Source organism: Maudiozyma barnettii (genome assembly GCF_903064755.1).
Source record: "Maudiozyma barnettii strain CLIB 1767 genome assembly, contig: KABA2_09, whole genome shotgun sequence".
Classification (NCBI taxonomy): domain Eukaryota; kingdom Fungi; phylum Ascomycota; class Saccharomycetes; order Saccharomycetales; family Saccharomycetaceae; genus Maudiozyma; species Maudiozyma barnettii.
Window position 1 is genome coordinate 45,456 of NW_024545246.1, and position 15,913 is coordinate 61,368.

Sequence of the window (15,913 nt, forward strand, 5' to 3'; positions counted from 1 at the left end):
TAGATAGTATTCGGTTCTAAATTGTGGCTTTGATAATCAATAGTAGAGCAAAAAGTATAGGATACTTGAATATCCCTCTACGTACATATATATATTTCAGCTCTTTTTATTTTTCTGACAATTTTATTAAGATGAGCAGTAATTCTAGAGTGGGAGCTAGTCAAATCCCTAATCCATTTCAATCGGCGGGGAATGTTTCTTTGGGATCCATTCCATCAGCTGCAACATTTAGGCATGAATCACAAATACCTTTGCCCTCATTCTCTCAGCCTACTGTGAGTTCTACATTACAATCACAAGAACGAGAAACTGCAACAAATTTACCCGTAAGAAGAAATAGTGTGAATTCAACATCGGGACTTGCAAATATGATGAATAAGAGCCTAAATAAACAAAATACTCAGGTGCAAAGTTCTAATTTAAGGAAAAGATCTAGGACCACTATGATCACGAATGAACAGGAGGCGAAACAGAATGATGCCATGATACCCAATACAAGAAGAAAAAGTCTTCCCAGTAGATCGAATAACGAAATTTATACCAATCCTGATAGGAAACCATCTCGTTATTCAAATCTAGGCTTGGCTCCAACTACAGATTTCTTAAGAAATGAATCTCAATATTATAATAGTAGTAATAATAATAACAGTACCTTGACTAATAGAGATACAAGACCCTTGAGAGATAGAAATTTTCAACAAGCAATTCAAGAGGAAATTATTAACTACCTGATTAAAAATAAATTCGATATTGAAACCAATCACCCTGTGTCTATTAAATCATTAAAACAACCCACTCAGAAGGGATTCCTAATAATATTTAAATGGTTATATCAAAGAACAGACCCCGGTCATAAATTTAACAAATCAATTGAATCTGATGTATATCAAGTCTTGAAAAACTTACAATACCCTTATTTAGAATCGATCAATAAATCACAAATAAGTGCCGTAGGTGGTTCATCCTGGCATAAATTCCTCGGGATGTTACATTGGTTAGTTAGAGTCAATATGAAACTTGATCAAGTGACGGGTAAAATGGATGATGTGATTGAGAATCAACCCACACAGGAGATGATATCGATTAATAAACCTGTCAAGACTCTGGATGAACAAAACCATATCCAGGAAAAATATGAATTAATGGTGGAAAATTTGTTTATTAGTTATATCACTGAATCTTACAAGAATTTTTTAAATGTTGATGATAATTATGAAGTACCAATGGAAAAATTAACTTTAGGATTTGAAAAATTTACTCATATCATAGAGAGTGATGTTTATAATTTAAATTCACAAAATGAAAATTATTTTAAGAAATATCAATACGTTCAAAAGGTAAGTGAAAGATTCACAACATCGATGGAAAAATTTAATGCTCTAAAGAATGATTTAGAAAAATTTAAAAAATACATTGATTCGATGGAAGTCAAATCTCAGGAGTGGCCTAAAAAATTAAAGAAAATGAATGAAGAATTAATGAAAAAAAAAGATGATGTTACAAATATTGAGACAAACATTCGTGAAATTTTAAGAACATTGGATCTTAAGGGTCTCTCCGTAGAGACAATAGATGACAGAAACAAAGAAAAGACACAGCTTCTGGAAAAGTATGACACAATAACTGACAATTGTGATAGATTAACAGGTATAATAAAGACCAAAAAATATGAAAATAATGGATTAGTACGAAACTTAATTAGTGTACAGAAACAATACGAGTTATCCTTAGATAGATTCTTTCAGGAGAGATCAGAGACATTCGGTATAAAAGAAAATAATGAAACTAAGAATAAGTTCCAAATAAAGATTAATGAATCGAATTTAACAAATGTCGATGAATCGATCCAAGTCAAACATAGTGATTTATCTGATGGTCAATATGGTCCCTTAGCAACTTCACTATTAGAGAGTCAAAAAGAAGAATTCCAAAAACTTTTACAAGAAATTAACTTGAAAAGTGAAAAGTTGAATATTGATAATGATATAATTAAGGAAAAAATCTTAGATCTTCAAGATGAAATAAAACTAAAAAATGTAGAATATCAAAAAAGAGAAAAGACATTATCTGAATTGAAATCACAAATCGTTTCGCAGAAACAAAAGAATGAAAGTAATTTGGTGATCCAACGGATCGAACTTGAAGAACTTCAGAACAGAAATCAAAGAATTCTTAAAGATATGGAAAGACGTGTAAAAGATGCAGAAAATCAGTTACAAGAAAAAGAGAGAGAATTGGAGACGTGGAAATTGAATGCTGCTTCAGAATCTACCCAGTTGAAACAAAAGACACAAGAGATAATAGGACATTCAGTAGATTTTAAAACTACAATTGAAAAATCGATTATTACAACGAAGGAAGATATCTTAAAGGCACTTCAGGAGATAGAAGAATTTAAATTAAATAAATAGCTGCAGAAATGATACTACTTTTGAAGTAGTAGTTAAATAGAATTGTCAATTGTGTTTATTTTTTTTTTATTTTATTGAGTTATTATTTAAAATAAGTATGCAGATGTTATATATGAATGGGAATTAAAGAAAGAAAGAAAGTTCTTTTAAAAAAAGTAATGTTGTTGTTTTTTAATTTTTGGTATTTTCTAGTTTGTTTTTGTTTTATAATTTTTAATTTTTAACTTGAAAATCTATGCAGAATGTTTTAATATTGGAAAAAGTATCCCATGGTGGTTCGATACAATAAATCTAAATTATTTCTTTAGGTTGTTGTAATACATTTTACGGATTAAAGGATGATGTTCCTTCAATTCCTTGTTCTTGTTGGTACTATATTCCATATATGCCATATCTTCACCACCAGCTAAACCAGCTAGTGAACCTTCACCTCTGACTGCCTTAGACTTAAATCTCTTATGAATGTTAGAACCACGACCAATAGAATTGTCAGCATCATCACCAACTTCAAGGCCAGCAGCTTCTTCATTCTTTAATAGAACCTCTTGCAACAATTCTCTACGTTCTCTTGCAGAAGCATAGGCCAAATTAGGTAGATTTTCCATACCATGTAAATGTGTGATGACCTTAAATGCGTAACCTTGATCAACTAAGAAAGCCTGTCTCTTTGTTGAGTAGTACATTTCTTGGGTATCCTTGGATACTAATGAGTAAAAGAATGCGTTGAAACCTTGATCATTACGTCTCTTAGCTCTTAGAATTCTACCCAATCTCTGTGCTTCTTGACGACGGGAACCATAATGAGAGGATATTTGAATCAGACAAGTAGCTTCTGGTAAATCAATAGAGGTATCACCAACCTTTGATAAAAATATAGTATTAATTTGGTCGTTGTATTGGAAGTTTTGCAAAATATTCATACGTTCTTGTTGTGGAGTAGAACCATAAATAAATGGTTTACCTAACTTTAGAGCGTATTCCTGTAGCGCATACACATTATCTGAAAAGACAATAATTTTATCACCTCTTCTTTCGTGATATTGAATCAAAAATTGGCATGCTTGGAATTTTGTAGGATTCATAATGTATAGAAGCATTCTCTTTCTTGCAGATTCTCTTAAGTATTCTTGGTAAAATTCTGCAGTCATTGGACACCATACTTCTGCACATTGAACATTAGCAATATGACCTTTTTGTGATAGTTCCATCCAGTTGGCTTCGTATAATTTTGGACCAATTAAGAAATTCAAATCACTAATTTTATCATCTTCTCTGACTAATGTAGCAGTCAACCCAAGCTTAGCGTGTGCAGCAATAGTAGAAACGACTCTACGGAACATAGCTGCTGGAACGACATGAACTTCATCAAGAATAATGAACCCCCATTCTCTACCGGTTAAAAAATCCATAACTTTTTGGGAGTCATGAGATCTATTTCTTGTATTAGCAACCATGGAATATGTAGAGACGACAAGACCAGATTCTGTTTGGAACATTTCTTTATTATCTGAAGTGAAAACAGCACAATTCTCTGGTTGTAAAGTACACCATTGCAAAAATTGTTGTCTCCATTGCATAACAGAGACAGATGATGTACATAGAACAATCACAGACTTTTTGATGGTACATGCGGCAGTAATACCAACTAAAGTTTTACCTGCACCACATGGTAAAACAATAATCCCACTTCTTGCACGACCATTACCAAACATCTTACTTAAAGACTTCTCTTGGTATGGTCTAATTTGGGTAGATGGTTTCAAATCGATATCTAGATCAGGATTACGATGATCATTTCTGAAATCATATTCTTCTAAAACTGGATAATCAATCTCTTGACATCTTTTCTTCACAATTTCAACAGCTTCGTTACCAATTTCAAAAGCGTGGACTGCATCCAAATCGTCTTCGTCTTCATCTCTTTCATTATCACCACCTACAACAGCGCTAAACATTGCTTCGACATCATTTGGGTTGACATTAGCTTTTGTATCAGAAGTTTTGGTATCATTTGCTTGATCCTGTTCACCATCCATTTGTTGCTGTTCACTATCAATTCTTAATGGACCAATAATTGAATCTCTTAATAGCATTTGTAAAATATCGGCCTGTGTGGTTTCAACGAAATATCTGTTATGTTTGATAACTAGTTTAACCTTACCATACGAGACAGTAGCACCTTTAATGAAATCAATGATTGATTGTGCAACAGGAACTTTGGATAATCTATCTAACACAGAAATAATATCGTCAGTTTCAAGCCCCACAGATACAGCTGCATATAAAGAATACGCTGTAATCTTATATTCATGGATATGAGATGGTCTACTGATAGGTTCAGCTATAGTAACTAAGAAATCCTGTGCTTGTTCAGCCAAAGGTGAGAAACTTTCTAGAATAATTCTACCATCACTTGGAGAAATCCAAATAGGTCTCGAAGAATGATCAGGTCTTAATTTCAAATAACTGAAGTCATGAGATCTAAACATACCTGAAACAGTATCTGGTTGGAAATCTGCCGGAATATCTGTATTTGCATGGCTTAGAAAACTTTGATCCTTTTGGGCTAACATATTCATTGCATCATTTGCAGCTTTCTTTCTTGCCCTAACAGATCTGTTAGGTTTCTTCACAGGATTTGCACCGTTATGAGTACTAACAAACCCATCATTCTCGGCCTCGTTAACAAATGTATCATCATTATCAATATTATCTTCAACAACAGATTCATCGGTAACAGAAGATTCATCATCAGAAAAGAACGATTCGCTCATCTTTGGAAAGACTCTAGCAGTACCTTCACTAGTCTTTGAGGTATCAACGTCAGTCATACTTGTTGGTTTTCTAGTATCTCTATTACTAAATAGAAGGGTAATTATCTAATAACGATAGATTAGAAGTCTTTGATAAAAAAAATTAATATTTGGAACTTATATTATATAAGCAAACGTCAATAAGGTAAATACTTCTCCTAAACTATTAAAATTAAAACAAAGCTGGGAGTTTTCAACTACTAAACACTTGAAAGCTTTATCGATGTTATGTTCTGTTATAACTTGATAAATATTTTCTGTATTTGTGTAGTTACCGTTTCTATTCAGGGTTATAAATCAGAAATCTTCCACAGATATAACTTGTTTGATAGTCTCGATTTATATATGAAATGTGTTCCATTTTCACCTCTTCAACCTTAGTAATGATCCATAAAGGTAATTTTATATCCTTTTTTTCTTCTTCTCAGTTATGAAAATGGCTTCAGCTGACTAAAGACCCTAGGGCTAAAATAGGGTTTCGTCTTTAACGATCGTCCGGGTAATGCTATTTTGAAACCAATTACTAAAGTGCCAGCTCTTGAACCAGGAGTATAAGAACTTGATTTCTGTACAGTGATACTTAATATTTTACCCATCAAGACTACAATATCAAGAATTCAAAAATATTTTCGAATTATTGATAGAACTTATTTGAAATACTAAAGCATAGAAAGTACTACGCCATAGTGGCACATATTTGATAGTTAAACTATAAGATGTTTCAACTATGTATATTACTATTGTTGGTTTAAATGTACTTAAATATACCTTTATATTTCAGATTGTCTTTCAAGTGTGATTCACACTACGAAATTACGAATTAACTTTATCCAGACAACTAAATTGCATTAATTAGATTAGACGAAATAAATAATAAGAAGTTATGTGTATATCTCTAAAATCTTAAAGTAATAGAATGATCGTTCCATCCTACTTTTTATAATTTTGCCAGTTTAATCGGACCATCTTTTACTCTCTCATTTTTAAACAAAGCAAACTGTTCTTCGAACAATTTCAACCTATAGCGGTCATTATCCTTATTAGGGGTACGTTTTCTCATATTCATTTTAAAATTATCGACAAATTTATTGACACAGTGAAAAATTTTCGTTAAACACTCTCCAGGATCTTCTAAATTTAGTAAATGGTCACCATCGGGAATTATATCTTTTTGATATTTAGGAATCTTTGCTACTAATAATTCTTGGTTTTGTGGGGGACACCAAGTTGACTTTCCACCGACAATTCCGTAGACAGGAGTATTAATGTATGGCAAGGAATCGATCAACCACTTAGCTGTGGGATCTAACGTTAAATAGCAGATGATATTTTGTTGTTGGGAAATTTTTGTTCTAATTATTCCTTCAGCTGTATGAACAGCTTCAAACTGGATCATCCTCTCTATTATTTCAGCGTTTGCATTTTTATAAAAGCTTCGTTTTTTCATAAATTTCTTAAAATCATTCATATCTTTAAATTTATCTTCCATTTTATTCCAAAGTGCCTCGTAAAACCTAGGTGGAACAATCGTTACATTCAATTTATTTTCTACATGCGGTACGTATACCACTGGCTCTATCACAATGATGAGGTCAAAGAGTGTGGGTGAAAGAATACCACATGATAATGCTTGAAATCCTCCCATTGAATGACCGACAATAACATTAACACAATTTGACATACGTTTGGGTAAAAATTCTTCTTGGGCAACTTTACAAGCGTCTCTAGCTCCATCTGCCCAATCGAAATTGGTCCCCAACAAGTTTCTATTAATTTCAGCAGAATCACCATGTGTAACTTGGTCAAGTGTAATCATTTTATTGATTTGCCATTTTGTATTATTATCAAAATGCTTTGACATGTAGGCAATATAATATTCCCATACAGATCTGTTCATGCCACTACCATGAAGAAACATAAAATTTATCAGACAAGTATCGGAATTCCGTTTATTTGAACCTGCAGAATAAGTAAACACATCGTAAACCAATTGTAATGTATCACTTTCTTCAATTAATGTTGCATTTTTTGATCGTGAAGCGACAGCCGCCGTTGTCTTTGTTTCCTTTTTGAATAGAGTGCTTATAATTGATTCCATTTTCTTGAAGAATTGACCTAACAGTGAACACCTCGAAACTCTACAAATTTTATTTGAGAAAAATAATCATTGTAATTAAAAGAAGCCCTAAAATATTTTGATATGTTACTTGTATTTATACCTCGTCATTATCTGAGAAGTAGTAGGAAAATTGGTGTTTATTTCCCCACTTCTTTGTATATAGTCCGGTTTTTATATTGTTTACTTCCGTGAGTCAACGAAATAAAAAATAAAAAATGAGAAAGTAAAGAAAGTTCAATATACGTCATTTTATTTGATAAAATTGACACATTACAATTTGATAATTATAAATTAGATTAGATTATTAGAGAATTATAGATTATTATATGATTAGAGAAAGCATACACCGGCGAAATGCTGTGATATTCGTGGCTCTTTATATATATATAGTACAAACTACTGTCCAGTTTGAAATGTAAATGTGAAAATAAAGGAAACAGAAAAAAAAATAGTGATAGTAATAAAAGGATCAGAGAGTAGTGAATTGCCCAGTTTGTGTAGTACCTGAAGTTGATGCAGAAGCTATTAAGATAGCAGATGTTTTAAAGAAAGAGATAAGGATAGAAAGATGTAGTCATTTTTTGAGTTGTTTGAACTCTAATTTGATATACTATTATCAGAGTCATCTACTTCTGTATCATTTTCTGTATCTTGTGTACTGTTATCGTTGAATGATACAGTAGGTTTGGATTTCTTTGGTGAAGATAATGACATTAATGTTTCTATAGCGGCTACTTCAGTTGCACCTTCTTTTTTCTTTGGTTGGATTTTAGAGTTATCTTCAGTCTCCTTTGAAATTTCTTTAAAGGGTTCTTTAACTTGATTTGAAGGTTTTCGAGAATCCTGAGACCATTTTAAAGGTGATGAAGATGAGTTGTTGTCTATATTATTCTTTTGTGATGTCATATTTCCTGATTTTAATATCCTACTTGAGTCGCTCAAAGTTGAAGAAGAAGATGGTAAACCATGGTGTGATTGTACTTGACCTCTTGCAGGTGATGACAGTGCTTTCATAAATGCTAAACGAGCAGAATTTGTGCTATCTGATCTTTCTTCATCCTGTAAGTTATCAGTGTCTTCATCCATATTGATTCCATTACCATAAGCAAACTTATTTGTGTATGAACTTGAAATGGAATGAGCAGGAGAAAGATGAACTGATCTTTGTGGACTAAAATGAGAATTTTGTAAATGTTGTCTTTGTTGAATTAAAGTTTGTTGTCTATCTAATTCATTTTCTAATTCTGGTAAAGTACGATCCACCCAGCCGTTTTGTAATTTTACAAAAGCATAATTTAATCTTGTCTTTAAATTATTAGATATTTCTCTTATTGGTTTATTTGATTCCTTATAGATACTTGGTGAAGTGATATGAGGAGAAGGAGATAAGAAAGTTTCTATATTTCTTGATTTTGGAGTAGTTGGTGGTAATAGACGTGTACTTCTAGATGTAGGTGAGAAAGGTATGGCTGCTTCATGTTGTTGTTGTTCTTCTTCTTCTTCTTCATTATCACTAGAATTATGTGATCTTAATTTCTTATGAGATAGTACCTGTTGTTGTTCCGACAAATTATTTAATGAATTGAATTTAGGGGTCGCTAAGAAACTCATTGAAGCTGACGATCTTCTAACTTTATTTGGAGGTGAGGGAGTCATTGGATAATCCATATCGTTGTTGTTGTTATTATTGCTGGTATTGTTTTGTGAATGACGAGGAGTCCTTGTATTATCGTTCTGATTCCGAGGACTGTTCTTCAAAGAAGATGAGGAGTCGTCATTGCCATAACCCTTTGGAGACATCATAGTGAGATAATTTGAATGTTGTTGTTGTTGTTGTTGTTGTTGTGGATGTTTAATATTGATACGATCGGAATCTCTCAATGATAATTCACTAAGTGGCTGTTGTTTTTTATTTATAACTTTCCCTTGCATTAAAGCCAAAAAAAAAGAGACTCTATTATTATTAACTTTTTAAAAAGGGAGAAAAAAAGGTAACAAAGTTCTGTAAATAATAAACGAGGTAGGATTCTATTCTCTCTGTCTCTTTTTATCTTAATGAGGAAGGAAAATAAAAGTATGTATAGGGGGAGTTGGAGAAGGGTTGTTATTATGTTCTGTCACTAGTAATATTTAATTCAAACCGTCCTTTGATACTAGTTAATGCCTAGTATATTGCAGTAATTATGAAAAATGACAAAATATATATATAAATAGACAGATAGTTCTCACTTTTTAAAAATCCTTTCGTGTGTTTAGGAGTTATAAAACCAATATTTAAAAATAAAATTAGACCACACACACAATTCGCAGATAATTAATAATGCAAATAAATTTGTAATCACACCTGTTGTAGATTAACCGAAGAACCTCTTTGGGATAGCAGTTTCCTAAACAGTTCAATCGGTATTTAAAATGGCTTGCCACGCAACGAGCATACTTTATCCTTTGGGTAATAAAAGTTATTATATCATAATTTGTCAAAATATGACAAATTTACTGAAAACAAGAAAGAAAACCATCCCATCAAAGGAAGAAAAAAACTATCCTTGTTCCGTGTCTGCTCAATCTAAAATTAGCTCTCTGTCTGCGTATATCTCCGCAGAGCAAACAGCAACCACCGAAACAGAAAAAAGAAAAAATGGCGCACGCGGAGAAGCGAACGGTCCACCATTAGTCGTTTTGGCTGTGGTGGGCGGGTGCGCACTATAGCAAAAAATGGCAAAAAACAATTTTATTGCGAGCCTTGCGATACTTTCACGCTGCATGATAACGGCCGCGATTAGGTAAATTCTTGGCCTGGGAGAGTTTTACCCTTTTGGGTGCTGTTGTTATGGTAAAGGGAAACGGTCGCCATGGGCACCCCAATTTGTTTAGTTGGTTTGGGATGAGAGGAGTTGCCTGACATTTGCGAGTTTTTAGGATGTCAGTCTGTTGTATTTGAGGAATAAAAAAAGAGAAAATGGTGTTAAATGCTTGGTGTGTTTTGTCCATTTGTTTCTCTTATTAAATATTAGTTATATATACATATGTATATATATTGCTATATACATACGTGAAGTGGTGTGTGAGTGTGTGAGTGTGTGAGTGTGTGAGGTTAGCTGGATAATTTTAATTTATTATTGAGCTAATTTTTCTACACTTCGAAGATGCCTTGTTCGGCTAAAGTCTCTAGGTTGTGCTCTTTGCAAATGGGTATGGTGTCGTTGATAAGTGTATATCCTCTTGTTATTAAAGTGTTGCATACATAGCATTGCATGCACGCCATATGGAAGCGTTCATTCTTATGATTTTCTAAGCATTCACCTTCGACTATACCATGACATATATTGCAAAGACTACCATTGTGTTCGTGATAATGTAATTGGCAGTATGGCTCATCCTCGTATACATAGCATTGATTGTGTCTATCTAGTGTCTTTGAACAGTCTGTACACTTGAAACAGCTACGATGCCATTGTCCGTGTAATTCTTCTGCATATATTGGTCTTTTAGGCCTGTTTTGCTCGAATGGCTCAGTTGTGACAATCTCCTCATGACAAAATCTACATGGTCCTGTCCCTGTAGGCCATTCCACATTGTCATTTATATTACTCCTAGTGCTACTGCTAGTAGTAGTAGTATTATGACTTATGTCTGATTGGATACCTTCTGGAAGGACTGTGGATTGACTTAGGTTTGCCACTAATGATTCGGTAGAGTCTAAAAAAATAGGTTCATACCCTTTGAAGTTTTGGAATGGTATCGTTGGTTCTTCAACGGTCATACCTGCATCCAGCATTGTAATAGATTCATCTGTTAACCCAGTAGGATCCATTAACGTGGGTACAATATTTTCATTTATTACTGTCTTTTGTTTTCGGTTTAATGGTGAACCTTCTTGTAGAATACATCGACTTAAATCGACTAATGTACCCTTCGCTGTGATAGGTGTATGATCATCTGCTGTGACATAATCCACTAGGGAATCAACTCCGTCCAGATCCTTCTTTAATCCAGCATCTACCTTATTTGAATCTGTTTGGAAAAAAATGTTATTTTTTTGCATTTTTTTCATTGTTAATAAGGGAGGGGAAGGTGGAGGTGTCCCTTCCATTGTATCTCTCTCTACAATGATTGAACCCATGTTTGCTCTTAAAGCAGCATTTTCTTGTGATTCAAATAAATCATACGCAAATGGCAAATCATGTTCTTTACTGGTTTGTTCAACCGTTGGTAATAAATCCTCAGCGTTTTCATATTCAAAATAGCCTGAGAATTTTTTTGGTTGAATAGTAGATCGTTTGATGATTTTCTTGAAATGGAATTGCAGCCCTGCTCTTTTCAAACTGGCAACTTGTGCTTTAGGATATGGAGACGTCTTAAGTACTCCCATTTTATGTTGTTGTTGTTTTGGAATTTTATATGAATCTGTGTGTGTGTGTCTCTTGTAGAACTGTATTGTTTTGTCTTTGATTCAAAAACTGCGACAATTTCCCAGAATAAACTTTTGCAAAAAGGTATGGCAGCAAAATGCAAGGCTCCCGATGCAAATAAATACATAAACATACGTATATATATATATATATATGGTGGTCGTGGAAGGGGTTCTAATTTAGATGGAGTCTACAAGATTGTTTACATTTTTTTTTGTTTTAGATTATCATGTCATAAAAAGGAAAACATTGCAGTTCTACTCACCTTTCTTCGCTACCCCCCAATATAATTACTCCAAATGTAAATAAACTACATGCAAAAACGAACATGTGGGTTGATTATACAGTATGCAACCAAAGCCTTATTCATGTCTATCAGGCTGGTAATTAACACGACAAAGTGTCCTTCCTCCCTTGCCCAGTACTTTTTACTGTAATTCTTTTTTTTCATTCTATGTAAGATCTAAATTGATCTACTCGGTATTGTACATTGAATGCCTGCATTCCTACAATTAGAATAAAATGTTTTGTTTTCTCTTCGTCATTTTGTTATGAACTTACCGAATTAGGCAACACATAATCAATAAAAAACAAATTAAATTAGTTAATTAAGACGAAAACAGGCAATATGTTTTCATAGTTTTTCTACTTCGAATTCTGAAATATTTTAATATTTTCATGGAGATTTGTTGTCATTGTCTGGTCGTTGCAATCAAACCCCCCAGATAATTCTCGCAAAAAGAATGGTAAACTCTTTCGCCATCACGAAAAAATAAGTTGTCCTTTTCTTTTTAAAAACATTTTAGTTTGTTTGTTGTTGTCTGAAACGTCACATACTCCTCGTGTGTGTGTGTTTCAACATCATAATAATTGAAAATGCAAGATTCGGCAAGATATGTATTGCTAGTTGAGATTTCTAAACGTGGGTTCACTCTCAATGGCCATTCTCTTACACTTTATTATTTTTAAAGACCCTCGCTCTCCTTATTTTCTCTGTAACACAAGCGCGTAAAAGTTTAAATTCCATTTTGTTTTGATTTCAACCAGATATAGCTCCTTATATCCATAGGTGATTCATTTCCTCTTTTATTGTACTCGTGTCCTCTGATTGAGAAAAAACTTTATTCCTACACTTTATTTACTAAAATGGCATCCGTGCTGTTGTGAAGAAGAAAAAAATATCATTTAACGAAGTAAATGAGTAGAGCACCCTCTTTTTGTGAAAGAAACGGAAAAAAAAACTTTAAATGATCAAAACTTCTTCCGTTCCACCACCCGTTTGTTGGGAACTACACCCACTTCTGTGTAGACATCTTACAAAATTAGCAAAAACTCAATTATCCAAAACGGATACAAAAGAAAAAAAGATCCATTTTCTAACAAATTCCCGAACAACTAATAGAACTAACCTCCCTTTTAATGTTTGACTCTAATAGTTTGTGCGACATATAACCCCATTCCTTCATTTGTCTGTATATTCGCTGTGCATTGTCTCACTATTCGGTCATTTTGGTTTTTTGGTTCATGGCCTCGCCCTCTTTATATGTATTTTTTTAATATTTGGTTTGTTTTTCTCCTTTAGGCTGCGATTTTATGTGAAGAGGAAGTGGTAAGCCCATCACTAAACCATATTATACAACCTCTAAGATGAGGAAAGAAGAAGAAAAAAGGGTCGTGACTATACTCATACTGAAACCTAGATAGATCATACAGTTTAACTAATATATAGTTAAACCATTTTCTTCATTTTCAAGTCTAAATTTCACCAATATAACTTCAATTTCGTTTCCTTTTTTGCCATTTAAACTATACAAATTTCAACGATAAGAGATGGTATTACAACGAAGCTCTTATCCCGTTACTCAATACCTTATTGAACGATATTATGAAATATTAGGGGTTCCATTACCTGATGGTCCAAATTTAGAACTTCATAAGAATAGTGATGAACTTTTTGATATTATATCTGGTAACGACGTATCAAGGAGTACAGATTCTGCTCCAGATATAACAGTAGATAATGAGAAAAGTACAGTTGATGAGCAACAAGAAAATGAATGTATGGAAAACATCAGTTTATTGGAAAAGATAAAAGGTTTGGTAAATTCAATTACATCATGGAATTTCTCGTATGAAAAATCGATACAAATTGGAGCTCTATTAAAGGAAAGAAATAATGCTTTATCATTTCGTCAATGGGAAAAAATTGGTCTTAAATTAGATTCATTGATGATGAAATCATCTTGGAAGTTTCAAACAGAATCAAATCTTTATGATTATAAATTGGTTACTGAATTAACAGAAAAATTGGTTTTATTTAGAACGACAGAAGATTATGAAAATTTATTATATTTAATACGTACAACTTGGGTCAGGAACCTAGGTGAAACTTGTAATTTGAACCTATACAGACACTCTAATATAGGAACCAAAAAAGTTATAGAAACATATTTACATGAATCTCAATTAGCAATTGATGCGCTTCTTAATAAATCTGACATGGATCCACAATATATGTTAAGAATCCTACAACAAACTAGAAGAAATGTTGGAAGAACGGCTTTAGTCTTAAGTGGTGGCGCAACGTTTGGTCTTTTCCATATTGGTGTTCTTTCTGCATTATATGAGGAAGATCTAGTACCGAGAGTCATCAGTGGAACAAGTGCAGGATCTATTGTGGCAAGTATATTTTGCGTTCATACCAGAGATGAAATCCCAGCATTGTTAGCAAACGTACTAAACATGCAATTTAATATATTCAAAGACAATAGAGACCAAAGTAATAGTGAGGATTTTCTAATTAAAGTTGATAGATTCTTTAAACAAGGTACATGGTTTACAAATAGGCATTTAGTGAACACCATGGTTGGATTTTTGGGTGATATGACATTTAAGGAGGCTTATTATAGAACTGGGAGAATCTTGAATATTACGGTGTCTTCAGCGTCAATATTTGAACAACCAAGGTTATTAAATAATTTGACAGCTCCGAATGTTCTAATATGGTCCGCGGTATGTGCATCTTGTGCAGTTCCAGGTGTGTTCCCTGCAACACCATTATATGAGAAGGACCCTAAAACTGGCCAAAAGAAAGAATGGACAGGAAACAGTTCCATCAAATTTGTTGATGGATCTGTCGAGAATGATTTGCCCATTACAAGACTCTCCGAAATGTTTAATATTGATCACATCATTGCATGTCAAGTTAACTTCCACGTTTTTCCATTTTTAAAATTTTCTGTCAACTGCGTTGGGGGTGAAGTTCAAAATGAAATGAGTGCAAGATTCAAGAAACATCTTAACAATTTTTATGATTTCTTTACAGGAGAAATTGTGCATTATTTAGAGATTGGTAGTGAACTTGGGATCGCTAGAAATCTTCTCACAAAACTTAGATCGGTGCTGTCACAGCAATATTCTGGGAATGTAACAATTTTGCCAAATATGAATATGTTGTTCAAGTCTAAAGAATTAATGAATAATCCTTCACAGGAATTCCTATTGTACGAAACTGTTAATGGTGCTCGGGCAACGTGGCCAAAGATATCTATGATCAAAAACAATTGTAGACAAGAATTTGCTTTGGATAAAGCAATTTTCTTTTTGAAGGAAAAGATTATCATGTCAACCTCGATTAAGAATCCATTACAATTTAGTGAGGCAACAATTAGAGTTTCCGATATTCCGTCAAACAAAGACGTCGTATCACCATCACAGGAGAGTAAAGATACTCATACCGAACATGCAGGTTCTTTAGACGATAATATAGCCGAGCCAGAAGAGCTGGACTCTTTATTAATTCATCCGAATAATGGAAATAGTGATCGTCCAGACACAAGATTGAGATCATTAAGTTTAAGAGAGCCGGTCTCTCTCACTAAAAGACCTCCGATCTTGGGAAATAGATCCTCCAGTAATATAAGACGTACTTCTACACCAGGGGTTACATACGGTGTAATAGCTGTTCCTACTTCTGCCAGAATGATTAGCCCAAAGAAGTCGAATGGAGCAACAATTAGAAGGTCTCCATCTAGTGCCGATCGTAATGATAAACGAAGGAAAGAGAGGTCTAGTACAATTATTACATACTCTACAACTTCATCTGCAAACAGATACTAATGTCACTATGAAATATATTTAGTATATATAATTATTTAT

The 15,913-nt window shown here is 33.4% G+C and overlaps 6 protein-coding genes across 6 annotated transcripts; 2 read left to right on the plus strand and 4 right to left on the minus strand.

Annotated features, from left to right (window-relative positions):
* Positions 1 to 131: 131 nt before the first annotated feature.
* On the plus strand, positions 132 to 2,411 carry NDC80 (kinetochore-associated Ndc80 complex subunit NDC80; the record flags this gene model as incomplete). The annotated part of the gene is made up of 1 exon (XM_041552164.1): positions 132 to 2,411. The coding sequence occupies one exon, from the start codon at positions 132 to 134 to the stop codon at positions 2,409 to 2,411; it is 2,280 nt and encodes a 759-aa protein (XP_041408098.1).
* Positions 2,412 to 2,707: 296 nt separating this feature from the next.
* SSL2 (TFIIH/NER complex ATPase/helicase subunit SSL2) lies at positions 2,708 to 5,242 on the minus strand (the record flags this gene model as incomplete). Its single annotated transcript, XM_041552165.1, has 1 exon — positions 2,708 to 5,242. The coding sequence occupies one exon, from the start codon at positions 5,240 to 5,242 to the stop codon at positions 2,708 to 2,710; it is 2,535 nt and encodes an 844-aa protein (XP_041408099.1).
* A 919-nt stretch (positions 5,243 to 6,161) lies between these two features.
* On the minus strand, positions 6,162 to 7,322 carry LPX1 (triglyceride lipase; the record flags this gene model as incomplete). The annotated part of the gene is made up of 1 exon (XM_041552166.1): positions 6,162 to 7,322. The coding sequence occupies one exon, from the start codon at positions 7,320 to 7,322 to the stop codon at positions 6,162 to 6,164; it is 1,161 nt and encodes a 386-aa protein (XP_041408100.1).
* A 618-nt stretch (positions 7,323 to 7,940) lies between these two features.
* WHI5 (transcriptional repressor WHI5) lies at positions 7,941 to 9,275 on the minus strand (the record flags this gene model as incomplete). Its single annotated transcript, XM_041552167.1, has 1 exon — positions 7,941 to 9,275. One exon carries the CDS (start codon positions 9,273 to 9,275, stop codon positions 7,941 to 7,943), a length of 1,335 nt encoding a protein of 444 aa, XP_041408101.1.
* Positions 9,276 to 10,476: 1,201 nt separating this feature from the next.
* On the minus strand, positions 10,477 to 11,715 carry KABA2_09S00594 (LIM domain-containing protein; the record flags this gene model as incomplete). The annotated part of the gene is made up of 1 exon (XM_041552168.1): positions 10,477 to 11,715. One exon carries the CDS (start codon positions 11,713 to 11,715, stop codon positions 10,477 to 10,479), a length of 1,239 nt encoding a protein of 412 aa, XP_041408102.1.
* A 1,870-nt stretch (positions 11,716 to 13,585) lies between these two features.
* KABA2_09S00616 (uncharacterized protein) lies at positions 13,586 to 15,874 on the plus strand (the record flags this gene model as incomplete). The annotated part of the gene is made up of 1 exon (XM_041552169.1): positions 13,586 to 15,874. The coding sequence occupies one exon, from the start codon at positions 13,586 to 13,588 to the stop codon at positions 15,872 to 15,874; it is 2,289 nt and encodes a 762-aa protein (XP_041408103.1).
* Between the last annotated feature and the right edge of the window lie 39 nt (positions 15,875 to 15,913).